Source organism: Cavia porcellus, unplaced genomic scaffold (genome assembly GCF_034190915.1).
Source record: "Cavia porcellus strain 051 isolate PalLab524CR breed Dunkin Hartley unplaced genomic scaffold, mCavPor4.1 scaffold_18, whole genome shotgun sequence".
In the NCBI taxonomy this organism is placed as follows: Eukaryota; Metazoa; Chordata; class Mammalia; order Rodentia; family Caviidae; genus Cavia; species Cavia porcellus.
In genome coordinates this window covers 23,415,692-23,434,143 of record NW_026947501.1, presented here as the reverse complement: position 1 = coordinate 23,434,143, position 18,452 = coordinate 23,415,692, and the positions used below count along the sequence as shown (strand labels likewise).

The 18,452-nt window shown below is 44.0% G+C and overlaps 1 protein-coding gene across 1 annotated transcript in view; it reads right to left on the bottom strand.

Annotated features, from left to right (window-relative positions):
* Antxr1 (ANTXR cell adhesion molecule 1) overlaps positions 1–18,452 on the bottom strand; it is a 201,495-nt gene that overhangs the window by 42,222 nt on the left and 140,821 nt on the right. The window contains exons 14-17 of the mRNA XM_003469037.5: positions 16,770–16,811; positions 10,263–10,358; positions 9,601–9,768; positions 1,041–1,121 (exon numbers count right to left, since the gene is read on the bottom strand). Of these exons, the coding sequence (XP_003469085.1) occupies positions 1,041–1,121; positions 9,601–9,768; positions 10,263–10,358; positions 16,770–16,811 (387 nt within the window). The remainder of the gene's footprint in view (positions 1–1,040; positions 1,122–9,600; positions 9,769–10,262; positions 10,359–16,769; positions 16,812–18,452) is intronic.

The window sequence follows — 18,452 nt, the reverse complement described above, 5'->3', positions numbered from 1 at the left end:
GCATATAGTAAATGATCATAGTAGTATTTGCCATCGATTGAGAATTATTCTATGTTCAACACTGGGCCAAATACTTTACAAGCATTACCATCTTCCAGAAAGTACATTATTGAATTTTTGCATTTGCTTTATAAAGATAAAATAGAGAGGTCAGGTAGCTTTCTGAAAGTTTTCCAAGCAGGAAGGAAGGAATATTCAAATTAAAGTCTGTCTGATTTGAAAAAGAACCTAAATTAGATGCCTTTTGGTTTTGGATAAATGGGCCTGATTCCCAAAGAAGTGAATGGAAGGGGCAGGTTGCTGATCACTGAAGGAGATTTTGCTATCATGCCTTGCTCTGCGGAAATTGTGGAAGCGTGTCTAGCTCTGACAGGCAGAAATAGCAGCATCACTTTCCGAACCAGAACAAATTATTCAATTTCCCTTGTCTGTTTCTTCATTTGCAAAAAACGCAGACACGGGCTAGATGACTTCTAAGGTCTTTGTGGGTTTCACATTTATAACTCCTGGTTAGAGACACTGCACACTTAGCTCTGGCAGTTCCTAGACAAAACCTCACCCAAGATAGGCTGTGCTCCTGTAGTCCTGGATGGTTTGGCCCTACACTTGTTAGAAGATGGTAACAGTTTTTTGTGGCCCCTTATTCTTTTATCCTAACCTTGTGGTAACTGGCACTCTGTTTCCTTGCCAGTGGTCAGTGTGGCCATGAATCAGCAGGGCTTCCTCCTGGGACTGCACAAGGTTTGACCCAGCCATATTCTAGTATTTACTGTAACTCTACATTGTGAAGCTCAATATTTTTCTGGGAAAATCCATTTTAGAATCACATAAAAATTCAAGGTCTGTGACAAGCAGAATTTTGAAAATTAGTATCTGATTTGTGACAACATAAAGTAATAGCTGGATTTGTGTATTTGGGGTTATCATAGTTCTACCAAGACAGAGAGAGAGAGAAAGAGACAGAGAGAGAGACAGAGAGAGACAGAGACACAGAGAGAGAGACATACACAGAGAAAGGTGTATTCATGAAGGAGTCCTACCGTATCTCCTGGCTGTGGTCGCATCACAGACACGCGATCATATCCTTTCCTTAGTAGGACCCACAAGGCATCCAATTTTCCCTGAAATAAAACAAAGGCACCAAGATTACATATGAAGCCGGACCAATCGGCAGCCACAGTAGACATCCTGAGCTTTCCATGATTCTTCCACCTTGTGAACAGTACAGTGCTGGGAACAGGACTGTGACAGGATTAATGACTCTTCAGTACCTAAACATAAAATTCAAGCTTCACGAATACAGGAGAAGAGACACACACAGAGGAACCTGGTGCTCATGAAGGATACGCCTATGCAGAGTTCTGAGTTTGCAAACAGGAAGTTCATTTAGGCACTTGACTTTTGTCCCTCCCACATTTTCTGGGTATATCTTTATATCACAAGTCAATCCCTTCAACTTTTACTAACATTTCTTCTTTCCATTTGGTACTCAGAGTTCAAAAATGAAGACAAAGTTGGCAATTTGGGGGAAAATCTCCTGTCCTCTTGACAGGACAAAGCCAACGAAAGGCCCCTGGGATGCAGCCCTCCGGCTGTGTGTTAGGCTCACTCTTCAGCTGCAACTTGCCCCGTAGGCCCAGGCTCCAGAGACAAAGGATCAAACACCACAGATGACAGAGAAGAGCGTCTATGTTGGTGCCAAGATTTGCACATTTTATGATAAACTGTACCCCAAAAACTGATCGCTACTCCCTGGAGCCTGATGGATAGGTTACCTTAGGGTTGGAACACAGAGGAACCTGGTGCTCATGAAAGATACGCCTGTGGATAGTTCTGAATTTGCAAACAGGAACACAGCCCCACCAACACCTTGATTTCAGCTCAACGAGGCCCCCTTTGGGTTTCTGACCTCTAGAAGAGTAGGACAATAAATTTATGTTGTGTTAGGCCTTTAATTTGGGGTACTTTGTCATAGCAGTGGTAGGAAACCAGTATAACCCTTATCATTCCCTGATATATTTATGTTTAATTTGCTTATCTGTTGTCTCTGCCCACTGGAATGCCGGCTCCAGTAAGGCTGCGTAATTGCTGGTTTTGTTTTCTACTGGATGCCCAGCCCTCCAGACAGCGTGTGGTGTTCAGTGTGTATTTACTGCATGATGGATGCTCCCAAGTACTAGATGCTATCACATCAGTCCTTTAATTTCATTCTCTCTATAGTCCTGAGAAGTCGCAGGGAGGAAAAGGAGGGCCGGAGTAATTAAACAATTTGCCCAAGGTACACAGCTTGCAAACTGGAGTTGGGATTGGAACCCATGTCTGTGTAAGAGGGAAGCGCATGTGCTTTCTATTATACCATCTGCAGAGTTGCCCTAGTGCACCTCTGGTCGCTGTGCTTTCATACACAGCTTTGGAACAGGGCTTCTGAACTGTGGACTGCAGCTCTTTAAACTTCATGAGACTGATTTTGTGTGTCAGGAGTGGAATGTTAAAAAATAGAACAGAAGAGAAAATGTTAGGGTTAATAGTACATGGTGAGAATCAGTATTGTTTAGTGAAAAATTTGTTTCAGTTGTGTGTGTGTGTGTGTGTGTGTGTGTGTGCATGCGTATCTGGGTGTGCACTGTTCTCTTGAACCTTTGACAGCTGTTGTTTGAACTTCTGTGGGTTAAACTTTATCTCATCAAGTGTAGTGTTTCTCATGTCCTCTGGAAAGGAATTTACAAAATCCTTTGAAAATATTTTAAAATGACTTTAGAGTGGTGAACAGAATTACTGCTGTGTTCAGCATGGTTTTCTGCATTAAACGACTTCAATCATCAGCTAAATGTTTTTCTGTAAGGTTCTTTGGGGTAAGCATTTATAGCTCAGGATATAACCAGGTGGGTTTCCTGGATGAATGCCTCCCCTATGTCGCCTTTTTTTTTTTTTTTGAGTAGGAGGCTGGACTTCCAGTATTTGGCTTTGTAAATCAGCCCACCCACATGGTTGTGTGTTAATCACTCAACTCCTTGACAAATGAGAAGCAAGAAGGGGCTAAAAACGTGGCTGGTAAAGAACTATATTAATTACCTCAGCAGAAATTTAAAGCTAGGTGTCAGCGAAAGAGCAGAATCATAGATGTATAGTCACAAGAGAAAGATAGTAAATCATGCTCCTCTGTGGTAACATATCATGCCGCGGGACTTAAGCACAAAGTACTGAAGTCAGACAGTCTGAGTCTGTAGTTGGATTCCCCTCACGGGGGGACATGCTGCTTGGACAGGCTTGGACATGGTATTTCATCTTCCTAAGCCTTCCCTCTTCATCATGATGGAGATAATAGTACTGTCTAGATGATAGATTTATAAGACGTAAAACTAAATATTAAAGTTAGGTTCTCATTTAGATAAAGTGCTCATTACATGGTATCTGTGACCCTAACAAAGTCATTCAGTGATATTTGGGCAGCCCTGTTAGAAAGATTAGAAGAGAAGGTAACGTGGGGTATAATAATATAGTAAGACTTTGTCAGACGTTTCTGCCCATCCTCTGTATTCTTCAAGGCCCTTTCTCTCAGCCTGCAGTTTTACCCTTCTTCATCATCCCCTAATTGGGCTTCTGCCTTAATCCTTCCACCAAAACTGCTCTTGTTAAGGCCTCCCTTGGCACCCTGATTGTCAAACGCTCAGAAATTTACCCAACACGTTCCATGTGAGCGATCTGCTGTGCTGGGCTCTCCTTCTGGACACTCAGCTTTCGTCTTTCCTCTTGCCTCTCTGGCTAAAACCTTCAGATTCTTTGTCTCCCTTGGGCTGAGTGCTCTCATCTAGCCTCAGAGCTCACACATTTTGTCTTCAGCTTGGCCCACTCTTGAGCTCAGATGTAGATATCGAGTGACCCACTGGATCTTAACTGTAAGGTTGGTGTATCTCAGGCATCAAAAGCCAAATATCATAAACTGAATGAACCCTCTTCTCCCTAAAACTGTTCCCCTTTTTGCACAACTTGAGACAAGAAGATCACTTTAACCTTTCCTTTCTGTCATTTTCTCAAGGCCAACACCAAGTACATCTTGGGGTGATCTCTCTGTAGTGTCTCTCCTGTCACTTCTCCCTGCCCAGTCTGGTCCCACCATCTCTTACGGCTCCTGCTTTGGCTTGGGCTCATTATGTGAAGAGTTTCTGATTAGTCTTTTACCTCCAAGATGTCTCTCTTCTCTCTGTCTACTGATTCATGTCAGATTGAATTGCTAGTCCAAATGGGTGTATTGGAGTTAAAATAAACACAAACCATCATACAAGCAGTGTGAATTTGAGCAAATTACTTAACCTCTTTCTGTCTTGGCTTTTCTACTTGTAAACAGGAGAAGGAGTAGTTTCTACTTTTGAGGGTTGACTATGAGAAATAAACAACTGTCAGCACTTGGGATCTAGACTGACTTGCAGTGTATACTTCAGTCAGGTGAGCTGTTGTCATTGGCACTTCTGGCCAAGACAAGACTGGTTCCATTGTATCCTAGATGTCTTGAGTTCTGACTGATCCAAAATGACCCCAACGCCCCAAATCTGTGGCACAGAAAATGATCTGGGTAATCTACACAGTTCTCCTCTTCCGAGTCCTTTATTAGGTAGCTTTTAAGGCAGGAGTTAAAGAAAGCTTTAGAAAAAATGGTTACAACCGAATATGATGATGATGATAATAGTAATCATAACAATAATAAAAAACTCTTTAAAGTTAAAAAGAAGTCCATGCTGGAGGCTCTTAGAGCCTAGATTTTCTGAATGTAAGCAGAAGCCTGTCATTTAAAGACAGTAGCAAAAGGGTCTACTTATAATATCCCCTTGAGACCAAAAGTGTCTCAGAGATCCTTCCCACTGGCACTTAGATTTTGCGCTAGAGCCTGGGAGAAGCCTTTCTTATCAAAGTAACTCTATTTATTTCAGTTGTGGGTGTCCAGCATGCAGAAGCCTCTCCACGGGATGAATTTAGACCCTGATCCTTACTCCCCCAGTGAAATGTTGAACTGTTCGTGTGAAGCCGAAACAAAAATTCCTCCATAAATCTCAGAACCTTTGCCAGAATGCATTAGCTAGGATTTAAAAATAGCTTTCTACCATGTGAAGCTGACACAATTGGACTATAAGTAGTCAAATAAAATGAGAAATTTATCAATTCCAGGCTCCCAAACTATATCTCACTCAGCCCCAGACGATAATTTGAATCCACAAAGATAGACAAACTGGAAGCTCTATGTAAGCACGAGCTCCTTTCTTCCCTCTGCACAGTAAGCCTGGGCTGGGAACATTTCTGCGGTCATCGCTCAAAGCACGCTGGCCCACGTGTGTGGTGGCTGAAGTTCTGTTTCTTTCGCCCCAGCCAAGCAGCAGCTGTGTCTTCCCACTTGTCTGCTTTAGCTAGTTGGAAGTCTGAGGCTAGTTTAGTTTATAGCAGTGACATGTGAATTTGTATACTGTGAAATATGTAATGGACAATATGCCTCAGTCTTGCTTTCAATGAGATTAATGAATAAATTTAATGAATTTAAATTAACAAATGAGGTTGGAAGCTTAAGCACACAAAACTTTTTTTTCCTTGAGAAAAGTTTGGAACCATTCTAAAAAGTAGCTAGAGAGGGAGGAAATCTGTTTAACCTCAAAAGCACATTTGAAAAAACTTACTGTTCCAGCTTGTTTTGCTTGGTTCTATACGACTTCATCCAGCACATGACTGAAGGCTGCTTGACTACAGGTCAAAGTGCTTGAGGCCAGAGATGACAGGTGACCCTCCAGGAAACATAGAGAAGCCCACCCTCCTCCTCCACTCCGCAAGTGGGACGGTGAGACGGGGCCAACTTTGCCCCTTGGAGTCTGTCTCTCTTACAGGACTCAGCTGGCCTGCCTGGATATCCAGGGTCTGGTTTTTGTCCATCAGCTATCATTTTAGTCACAAGGACAAGGTACTGACAAAGAAGAAAAGGACTGCAAGCCCTCCCTCAGCCCTGCTGTCAGTTCTGGTTTTAACTTTTGTGATCACATATCAGAGTATGACTTAACTTGTCTGAAATGGTCAGATCTAATTTAATGAGAAGCATCGGGTATTGTAAATCCGGGCGGTGAAAACTGAGCAAAGAAAAAAATGCAGGTTAGATATCAGGGAAATTTTCCTGATCGCAGGCCTGGAATGAGGATACGAAGTGTGGTCGGTGTGGTCACTGCCTTAAATCAGGTTGGGGGGTGGTGGGTGGAAAAGAGACCTCTGTGATCCTTTCCCCACCCACTGGGCTTGCTTAGCAACTGGGCTCACCTTCTAAACTCTGTTTCATGAAATGCATGGGAAAAAGGGACTCTAATGCAATCGACTTAAGTATGAATATAATTCTGGTCACTTTTGCTGGGGAGCAAGGCGTTTTCCCAGGACCTGCTGTAAGTTTTGTGCTAGGTGGAGCTGCTTTTCCTGTTTGTACCAGGGATGGAAGACAGCTACGGTGTGGATGGATGATTCTGCATGTGCTGCTGGACCCGTCCCTGTCTCTATTTCTCTGTCTCTCTTGCAGCATACCTTGGAAGCCTGTTTCTACACCAGTTGGCTTCCCGTTGGCCAATGGATGGTACCAGAAGGAGATGAGAGGGAAAAATGAGGGCAGGTCAAGGTGTATTTTCCATCTGCTCTAGCCCTGTCTTTCTGCCCCCAGCAGAGGCTGCATTCCTATAATACAGGAGTCTAAAAACATTTTCTAGAAAGGGCCAGTGAGTAAAGAAGATAGACTTTGCAGGTCAAGAGGCAAATAGAGGATATTGTATAAATACTTATATAACCATTTAAAATATAATCATTTAAAAATGTAAAAAGCATCCTTTGCTAGTGGGTCATATAAACACAGGTGGTGGGAAGCATTCCAATTGCTAACTCTTGTCCCCTGAACACAGGTCCAAATGCATGCTTTCTTCTCCAGTTGGGTCTCTCACTGGGCACCAGTGCCACCATTTTGTCCCTGTTGGTCGAGGATGTAACAGTCCTCCCTGTTGCTAGTTCCTGGGTGCCTTACCGCCTATGTGGGCCCCTTAATACTGTTCCCCCTCTGTATGTATAATCCTTTGGAGCATGCCTTCTTTTTCAACATAGGACTGTGTGATATATAAAGCTTCAGGAAGGAGCGCAGAGTTTATAGTACCACATGAAGGCCACTGCTTTGTCCTAGGCAGAGGAAATGTTCATAGGCACTGTGGCTAGACTGGGGCTCGGCAGGGAGCATGCATCTCATCAAAATGTACAAGGGCCGAAGCACACCTGCTTTTTGTCGGGATCAGAAGTATACAATATTACTTCTGAATTCCGTACTTCTGTTCTTCTGATTCCCTGGGTCCTCATGTACCCAGCTCAGATATACATCAGATAAGCTCTCTTCCTCTCCATTCATCAAAGATGGCAAGAATGCCCCCTTCATGAACAGTGGGTGCCACTGTGAGCTGTGTGGTCAGGGTGCTGGGGGATGGTCTCCTAATCACACCCCATGCCTCAGCTCTTCAGAGAGAGACTGCAGGGTCCCTGCTCTGTGCCAGATGCAAGGGCTGACTTACAATGCTGTTTGCAGAGCCTTAAAAGCATACTTGGTGCTTCCAGGGGGGTGAAATCTGGTGCAGAGAAGGCTCATAAACATGAGTCATTACACCATTGGCAGTTCAAACACCTAGCGATGAGTGAATAAGTGCTGGCATTAGCTGTACCTGCAGGCGCAAGGCACAGTCATGCCTTTTCATGCCCTAACTAGGGAGTCCTGCTGATGGTTCAGCAAACCTGCCAGCCTTCAGACACTTCTCCTACCTTTTTAGGTCTTTTTAGGTGACTCTATAACACTCCGAATCCCAATCACTTATTATTAACCCAGCCTTTGTGTTGGTGGTAAAAGTGGCCCTCATGTGAAATCTGATGTTGGTCACCTTGCTGAGACTCCTGACAAATCTCCAAAGTACGGTCATGTTCTATTGCCTATTTTAACACCAGGGACTGGCATTCCAGCCATCTGAGAGAGAACTCACCGAGGAATTCTGGCAGGAACCTTGGGGGGCAGCTTCTCAACTGGGTTTATTAAAACCCAGATGGCTAGACACTGCCACTGGAATTTCTGATTCAGTGATCTTTGGTGGAGCCCCAAAGTAAACTTTGCTACCTTTGAGAAGCAATAGTTTAATACAATGACTGGGGCTGAAGTTCAAAAGCCAGGACTGTGGAGAAAGGGGTCAGTGGGCAACACAGGAGTATCACTTTGGAGTTTGGGTGTAAAATCCAAAAAAGGAGACATTGTTATTTCATGGAGCTACAATAAATTTTAAGCTACCAGTTAATACAGGAATAACAGGTTCTCACGAAGAAACTGGATTCTACAAACAGAATTAATATTCTCTCAACCTCTGTGATTACAGAAATAAAAATTAGCCCCAACCAAGGACGTATGAGTCACAAGGTACTGATTCCTGACAATGACAAAATATGAAATCCCGTCGTCTCCATCTCTGAGAATCGACTTGGCTCCTTCCTGTGTGCACATGCATGCAAGCTACTGCATGTTCCCCATTAGAAAGGCATCAGGAGCACACAGCTGTTCCCCAGGCAAGCTGTGCTCAGTCACAGCTTCACAGAGCTCACCACTGCCTCAGGGTGGGTTATTTTAAGAAAGAATCTCCCTGCTTTAAACGTGGCCAACCAAAATGGAAGTGTACTGCGGTTCCGTGAGCCTCGGCTATGTGAATTAGGAGACGATGACTATCAGTGACGTTTCATCCCACTGTTTGAGATGGTATTTCTTCTGATTTTTGTAGGGAAAGATTGCTCTACAATTAGCAAGCATCTCAGTGAATGACACGCATTGTTTTTGTTGCCTTCAGAGTCGGGGTAAAGCTGTTCGTGTGGATGATATGGTGCTGGGAGCTGGGTCTCATACTGTCTTTCATCTGAGGCTGGAAGGAAGTCCCTTTCTGTGTACCCATTAAGCCGGAAACTTCGCTCCTGTGTGGGGGTCTTGAGTTCCAGGTCCCAGCAGAGCAACATCTCTGCCTATCTCAGTTTGTATTGTATAAAGTGAGTAATGAGGGGGGCAGAGACAGATTCTCCCCAGAATCTTTTCAGCTATGATTGTCTAGGACTTTGTGATAACTGTCACAACACAGATGCCGAAGGGAAAGGCTGAAGAGAGGGTGCTGCCCCCCCACAGAAATGCAAAGCCATTTGCCCTCAAGACAAACAGAAAAGTGAACTTCAGAAAGCATTAGCCACCTCCTTTGGCTTAAATTTCCAAAGAAACCAAAGAAATGTCTTATTTGGTTTTTCTTGTCTCATCTCTTTTCTTTTCGTTTCCTTTTTCTTTGTATAGAGGACTAAACACAGGACCTTTGCGCTGAGCTACATCCCCAGCCCTTTGATTTTCTATTTTGAGACAAGATCAAGTAGCCAAGTTGCTGAGGCTGGCCTGTAAATTTTGATCCTCCTGCCTCAGCCTTCGAGAGTGCTACAATGCAGGCTCCAAAGAGGATTTTAAAGGCTAGAGATGTGAGCGTAAGAGAGACAGTCGAGAACAAAGATTTGCTCACATCCAGGAAGAGCAAACCCTGGGGAGAAACACACCTTGATCGGAGAGTACCACTTCCGGGGGGAAGAAGGCCGGCGCATATTGTTGTTGAGATTGCGAGGCTCGGGGAACTCATACTCCTGCTCAGGCATTTTCACCCTTGCATTTTTGGCCTTTTCCAGCTTAGCACCTTCTTCTGTAGAGCCCTTTTCTCCCCAACGAACCTAAAATAGATAGAATATAATAAAATAACAACAAAATAAAATAGGCTGCTGGGGAAAGGAGTGTCAAGTACCAGTCTGGCATGCAGGGAGCATACTACGTAATCCACACGTCTTTGGGGCTTTGAGGACCAGGAAGAGGAGAGTGGAGAAAGGAAGGGGGAGGACAGAGGGTGCAGAGAGACAGAGAAGAGCAGGCCATGTATACAGAGGAAATGTCCAGGCAGTGGGAAGTGTGTACATGTATTAAAGTGTCGGGTAAGAATTCTGGACTTTGTCTCTGCAAGAATAGGAACCATGGAGGGATTTGAGCAGACGAGCAACCTGCTCTGGCTAAGGACAGGCAAGATGTGGGGGTGCACATTAAAAGGTTGTACCTCCTCCCTGCCTTTCTGCCTCGCACCTTGCATCTCCCCCAGACTTCAAGCACGAACTGTCACCATCCGCCTTGGGAGTAGTCATCCCAAAGATAAGTGTGCATTAAGTTTTTCTCTTACCTCCATCCTTTTAATGCCTCCAACACCTCTCCCACCATAATAAGAGGCATCGACTGTGGGCCACTTTTTCTTAGGCAGACCATCGTCATCTTCTTCCTGCAGAGAGATTGTGACAAATGAAGGACAAAGTGCTTTGCCCGTGTGTGTGTGCAAAGTCAACAGGAGCCGAGCTTGTGCAGCTGGGCTGCCTGAGTTAAATCCCAGTGGCACTGCTCCTTGGGGCCTTGGACAAGCCATGCCATCTATCCAAGAATAACCGTTATCTCTAAAGTGGGGGTAAAAGCAGTCCTACCAGGTAAAGGTAGGGCACGATCCTGGAAACTGGTCTCTACTTTTCTGTTCCCATATAAGGTGCACGGGATGGATGTGTCCTCCAAAATCATGTGTCAAAAGCATAGTCCATAATACAACAATGTTGGGAGTTAATAAGAGATGATCAGGCCTTGAGGGCTCTACCCTCATTAATGGATTAATGTTGTTATCTCTGAACTGGGTTAATTATCACGAGTGGTTTTGTTATAAAATTGAGTTGGATCCCTTTCACTTTACTGCAGTCATTTGCACGTGTTCTATTGTATTTCCATCTTCTGCCATGGGGATGATAGCAAAAACCCATTGGCCAGTTATAAGCTGATGACCCAGACATGGACTTTGAACTTTCCAGAACTGTAAGTCTCCAGAACTGTGAAAAATAAATGCCTTTTATTTCACACTCTCAGATATTCTATTATAGCAGCAGAAAACACAATAAGGCATAGGAGAGATCATCTAATTTCATCTACATACCATAATGCAGTGGTGGTGAACCTTTTAGAGACTGAGTGTCCAATATAACCTAAACGCACTGATTTATCAAAGTGCCAACATTGAAATTAAACCTGAATATCTGATGCTCAGCTGCTGGGGTGACTTGGCTTGTGTGCCAACAGAGAGGGCTCTGTGTACCCACTACAGCAAGCGTGCCATAAGTATGCTACCACTGGACCAAGACATAGGAAATCTCATTTGCATACTATAATTCGGTGAATTTGTATCTTCAGCTCTGATTTCTCAAAACGCCAACTGGAGACTTGACATTCATATCTTCCCTTGAGAGCTAATATGCATCTCAGCAATACCATTGCAAAGAAAAGTCCTGATTTCCCCACTCAAATCTGTTCTTCTTGTAGTTCTTCTCACTACCCTGGAGTCACTTTTAAATCCTTACTTTCCGTCATCCTCCTACACCCAATTTGCCCATAGCTTCTCCTGTCCCTACTTCTAAATGATTCCAAATCCACTGACTTTTCCACTTCTAACTCTGCCCACACTCGCATCAGCTTTCTCCTGGACCTCCGGGAGGTCTCCTACCTGGCCTTCCTGCACAAAATCTGTCCTCCACATAGCAACTAAGTCCAAAGCCTTCCTCCCCTGCCCACTTGCCTCCAGAGAAAGATAATTAGCAATATTGCTGTTCATCTCAGTACTGTAATTATTCATGTTATGGGAAGAAAGTATCACTATCATAGATAGATTATAAAGAAGTGGCACGCGCCCTCACCACAGCATAGAAAGGCCGCTGGAAAAGGGGTCTGCTAAGCAGAGAAATGAGCCAAAAGAGGACTAATCAGCTCAGAATGGTTAACTCTGCTCCTTACAGCCTTGTTTGGGTGGCATTTTGGGAGTCATCATTGGGATAGAGTCCTGTGTGGGGCCCAGTTGTGCAAAGGGCCATCACATACAGACAGAAGGGAGGTCAGGGCCAGAAGTGGTGAAGTAAAACAATAAAACATTAACCCATTAAGACTCCTGGAGTCCAGGGCTGTGCTTAAGACAGGTCGGCTTCTTAAAAATTTCATTAAAAGAAAGTGTGATCACTGCAGACTATATTTACAATATTCTGGCATCTGACATTTGGTGCTCTCCTCCGTCTTTAAACAGATCTGTTCTTCACTGTGGGGCTGTCTTACTGACAGCTGAGTTAGTTAGAAATATTATAGGCAGTGAGACAGGGCTAGGTCCTCAAAGGAGCCAGTGCAGGAGGCCAGATACCTTGCAACTCTGGGGGAGATCACCTCCTGCTGTGGGCCAGGCCTCATCAAACAAACGCACCCACATCCTAAAGACTGATATTCTAACTAGCTCCCTATCACCCTGAGGAAGTCAGGAGTCACCATCCCAGCCCCCTATGGGAAGAATCACTGTTCCCTAAGAATGCCTGCTTTTTACCTGACTGGCTTCCCCATTTGTCCCCAGTTTAACCAGTTTGACCTGAACGATTAATCTTATTGGTTAACCATAGTTCGGCCCCACCTTATGCCATTTGCCTTGTGAGTTCCCAGTTTTCCCCACCTTGAACGAATCTCACCCCATGATCTTACTCTATAAAAGCCCCTAAAAAAGATAGAGTCTTTGGCAACCCACTCGGGACCCCTTCTATCTCTCTCTCAGACAGAAGCTTTCTTCTTATATATTCCACTCTTTACCTCTGTTGTTCCTAAAATTCATTCTTTGATTTTTAGAGAACATGAACTCATACCGGACATATAGTAGGTGAGGAATTTCACTCCCCTGTATCACTGTGACCACTGAAGGCAGAATGATTTTGTCCATCCTTGTATTCTGAGTGGACGGTGAGTGCTCAACAAACAGGTAGTGAACTCACGATAACGGTACCACTGAATTTACACAGATGGTGTGCCAGCTACTCTTCTGAGTGTTCACATGTACTAACCGGTTTATCTTACAGCCAGCCAGCAAGGCAGGCAGCCTTGTTCCCATTGTAAAGGCCACAAGTAGTGAGGTTGTGACGTAGGTCACCCCGTTTGGATGTGGCACAGCTGGCTTTGAACTCAGGCAGCTTCACCGACAGGTTCAGGGTTTTGCTCTTTTGTGTTTTGCTTTTCTAAGTCATTTGATGGTAACACAAATGCTAATTTTTTACTTCTCATTATGCACCGATAAGCATAATGATTTATGAATACAAATGATAAGATAAAACTAAAATCTCAAGAACAATAGTAGCCCAGTGTGCCTTTATGATTTAAATCCAGGTTTCTTTCACCTCATGAGGGTTATGTATCTTATACATATGGTTCCGTTTTATGGGAATCAGGGGATGTAGGCCAATGTCTGTGCACACAGATAAATGGAATATGCCTTCACAAAGCCTGGACATCCCTGGTTTAGGGCAGTTTTCCAAAGGCGATAATGTAAATTTTATCCACTAAAATCGAATGTGGTGGCAGCAGGAATGTGAAAAACTGCAAGAGCAAAGCTGCTTCACTCAGGTAGGGGTCTAAGATGGTCTCAGGAGTCTTCACCATCATCATCATCTTTTTTTTTTTTTATATAGACCATCTAACTGGGTCTTTTCATTGTGTAAAAAAGAATGTCAGACCCGGAGCACTGAAAGTGAACTTCTGATGTGGCTTCCTGATTCCTTACCCAACCACTGACAGAGTCCCCCCACTCCTGTACTTTAAGAACTTACTTTTAAAGAATGAGTTAAGTTTACAATTTACTAACTTTTAAACGTCTCGAGTGCTTAGCTATAAGACATAAAATCATCAAATCTGTTTCCAACCTTTCCTGATCTCTTTGTCCCCCCGCCCTCAATCCCTCTCTTCTCCATTAGGTGAGTCCCTGGGAAAGAGCAGCAGGAAATGCTAGATTTGAGAAGGTCGCTCCACACACTGCTGATCCACCACGCCTGTCCTTTGGTCCCTGACCTGAGCCCGCCTGCCAACCTCAAACAGCAGCAAAGTCAACACAGCGACCCAGGCTTTGACCCACGGGAGAGTCAGAGTTTCCCTGCAGTAAGCATGGCTCTGTTTACACATTGTGTGCACAGGAGAGTTTTGCAATCCCAGGAAGAGAGGGGGATCTTTGATGTGTTTTTTCATTTAGCCAAAAATTGTTAGAGTAAAATTACAGACCCTAATAAGTCCACCGTGACAATCTGCAGGGTCTGTGGGTGGTATTTCTAGGTCTAATTAAAAAAGCCTCTTGACAAGTTTCCCCTTGCACTGCCTTTGAATGGTGTGTGTGTGAGTGTGTGTGTGTGTGTGTGTGTGTGTGTGTGTGTATGTGTATGTTTTGCAGGAATAATTGAGATCGTCAGCTTTTTTTTTTAGATACAAATTCAGTACTTTTATGGTTATTAGAGGAGAGAATCTGTTAAATCAAATTTCTTGGTATAAGCACATCAGCAGTTGGTGAGCCGAAAACAGTGAAACTGAGCTATACAAAAGTGCCATGTGCGCCTGGGGAGGTGGCCAGGAAACCTTCTAGTAGTGGAAGGTCAGGGATGGAAAAACCTGTCTAATACACTGTCAGAAGTTACTTTTTGCCTGCGCTGTGCTGTCACCCAGCTCCATACTTAAGTAAAAGTCCCTACAAAGATGGCGCTGGGCCAGGAATGCCGTGGGGGAGTGTAGGGACTGGGCTAGCCAGATAGCATCTAAAAGCAGTCAAGGAGTACAAGTGAGCAATGCCTGGGAGAAACCGCAGGGATCAGGAGGCATGCTGGCTTCCCATCACAGGAAGTTTTGTTTAAATGTTAAAGGATGTGGTGGCCCCAGATATCCAGTTGGCTGACGTTTGGTGACACAAATGGCAGCACATTCCTCAGGTCTTTCTGACTTGCTTGTCCTGAGGCAGACCTGGCTTGCCCTCAGGCACAGAGCTGCTCAGGAAGAAACATTTGTAGAACAAATATGAAGCCTGATGTACTCATTTGGTTAGCCCAGAGCTGTGTGAGTCCAATCCTGCCCTCAGGCACTGAACCTTTCCATCTTTCCCAGTCCTGCCAGGCTTTTTATAGCACCACACTTCAACATTCAAGATGCTTGGAAAACTCTTCTCTCTCTTCTTCTGCCCATCACTTAAGACATCATTCAAGATCACACAGTTACTAAGTGATGGGACTTTGATGTGAATTGGACCTGACAGGCAAGCACAGTGCAGTCCTCCCCTGCATGAGCCTGAGGCGTCTGCAGCACCTGCACCCAGCCAGGAGGCCTCCAAGTGCATCTGGGGCCCTTTTCTCTGAGTGCAGTGTCACCCCACCCAGACCCAGGCGGCACTCAGACCAGGCCCACAGCCCCTTTAAGACTGATATTACAGTGATCACTTATTTTCTGTTCTCTTTCCATGCTCTGGTGTGTTACTGTTCTTTAGTTCTCTTTTGAGCTATATGCTAAAATAAATCTTTCCTTCTTTTAAATTGATTATCTTGGGTATTTTGTCATAATGATGGAAAGCCAACCCAATTATTCTAACTTCATTGTACCTCAGCTTGTCATGTATTAAATGAGGATCATGATAACATATCTTTGTTCCAGGGCAGTTGAATGGTTAAGTGAAATAATCCAGACATTTTCTTTGGGAGTCTAAGAAACAGCTGCACAAAACAGAAACAAAGCCAAACTGGACCATGGAACTCAAATGCAGTGTCTTCTCTTGAAGGATTAGGAGAGGCTTTTGTGGATGTAAAGAGGGTTTTGTCTCCCTCCTTTCTGGACAGGAGTGTAATTTCCTCCCTTGATTTCTGGGCAGAAAGTCAGCATTCCAACAAGATGTGGTTTAATTGATTGCAGCTATTAAATCCCTTGGTTTATACGCATATGGTTCAGGACATAAGAGACACATGGAATTTTAAATTTAATCATCTGCCTTTCTGTATGTAGGCAACTTAACAAAGACATTGGGAAAGGAAGGAATAAGGGGGTTGAGCTTGGTTTGTACACAAAGATAGACTTCAGGGATTGAGGTAAGAGCTTGAAACTTCATCAATATATATTTTATTGCCAGTAAAGTTTCAGATCTTTACTCTGGCTTTTAAATTGGTGAGTTGCTTGCAGGGAGTCCAGCTATCCCAAAGTAGGAAAGCCAGTTGTGATCTTTCTCATGATTAGCCTTTGATGACTCCACTATGTTCTACCCTGATCATCAGAATTGCTTACTGGCCAATTTAATGGTAAGAGTCTGAGATTGTTTTCTTCTTTAGATGATGGGTATTTGAGAGCAAGGCCAGGATATTAGCATATCCTCCTCCTGCATTATTTTTATTACTGCCTGGAAAATCTTTAGGTAGTACTGTTTTAAATTAAAGAAAAATTGAATACTTTTCATTAGGGCATTCCAAGAACCAATAATGGTTTGGAGAAAGAGGTAAATTTGCCTGGACTTCTACATGAAAATATGCACGGAGGAGAGAACACTAAAATGTTTTAAAGGAAAAATTAGACCCTCACAGCTCCAAATAATTGAACTGATAAAAACATGTACATTTGTATCTCAAATTTTATCTTGTGGGAAGAAACCATCTAGTCTTGGCTGTTACTTTAGCTCTGTGCCTGTTCATCCTTGATCAGGAAAGAGTCAAAGCCTTTACATCCTGCTGCTTCACAAGCAATGGGGACTGGCCCTGCTTGCCTGGGGGCTAAGTGTCCCAGTACCCCAGCCAGCCTTTGGTTCCCCTCTACTATTCTGCCCATCTGGCTGCACCCTGCTCTGGCCACTTACCTCACTCTCTTCAACAGGGGGTGGTGGGACTTCCTTGATGATCTGCAAAGGAAAAAGAAAAAGAAAAACAGATCAGTAAACTTCAGACACAGGTTTTCTAAAAGACCAGCTCCTAGGAGGTGCCCCAAGCAAGGCAGACTTGATCAGTGTCATGATCTTCCTGGACAGAGTATCACATTTCATTTGAGCATGATCCAGGCTGCAGGTTCCTTTCTCAGTATGGTAGTTTTTGTATAGAAAAAACTGTTTCTCGGGTGACAGTCTCATCTCTTATTACAGCTAGCTATTTTGCAAATGTATTCTTTCACTTACGTATTCATCCAATCATTTATGTATCAAATCATTTACCCCTCTATCCAACCATCTAATTACCTACACATCTAAGAAGGAATGGTTACACAGTGGAAGTTAAGAGGATGCTGTAGACAGGAGCTAGGTTCAGGCCATACTTAGGGAACTGGCAGCCCTTAAACTATAAATAGAGCCCATAGAAAGAGAATGTGATGGTCAGGTAGACTGAGTCTTAACAGCATACAGCAGTGGATGTGTCCCCAGTGATCTCTTTCAGGGAACTGGAATTTAGAGGCACAAAGATTTAAATAACACCATCATTAGATTGCAGCTTTTTCAACTGAAGGACTGAACAGAAACACATAGATGTTGTGGGCAGGCAAGTAACTGGGATCCCCTGCTAATCCGTGAGAGAGTAGATGACCTAGAGGAGGACAGGGAAGGAGGCTGGCTGGGTCGCACACTTGTTCTCAACTTTTATACCACTCATACAATGAAAGCTTTCACAGTTCATAGGATTTATGGTGTCTTACATGGCAGTATGGCAAATATTTGCTTTGATCTGCTACATCCCAAGGGAGTTCCCTATATTTCCCCAAAGATTATCAGAACTGTGGTCCCTTATGTGCAGTGCTTTTCTTGAGAACTTCTAATATTCTGACCCCATATTTCTGGGTCTCTCAGCCTCAGGAATGGTCACATTTAGGTGGATGTTCAGGCATTTTCCTAGGAGCTTGCCTTTGGCTGCAGCCAAGCTGTCTAGCCAGCATTAGACTCCTCCTCACCTCCTTCTACTAAGCATGTATCTCCTTTGATCTGATAAACCTGAGGTTTTCTAGAGCTCCAGTGTCCACTGCTGCCACCTACCCTACCAGTGTCTATAATGGCACCTCTGAGTGATGAGCTAGGTTACCAGCCTTGGTCAGTGGACTAAGGCTCCAGGCGTCTGAAAGGACAGTATTCTATTAATTGGAGAGGCAGAGATAAAGGTCCCTAGGGGTTTTGAACTATCATTTCATCTACCTCCACTTCCTGGCTGCTGTGGGAAGCCATGATTTTGCTCACCCACTCAATCTTGGCTCAGAATTTCTTCAGAAAATCTCAAGAGAGGGCCTTTACTACTCACTATTGATTTTCCAGCATCCTACAGCAGTAAATTATTTTAAAGCAGGAAATGCGTGGAAACTGAAGGGAAGGATGAGGAAAGGGGGACAGAAATTTAGAACTAAGAAAGAGGAGTGGGAGGAGACTATGATGGGAACACAGGCTGAGGCTGACAAGGGTACTGTGGGCGGTGTGCATGGCAAGGTCTCTGGCTATGAAGAGGTTTAGGTTAGAGCAGCCAAGCTCTATCTTTGTGCTGTTAATTAGCTGCTCTCTCTCGTGCACAGC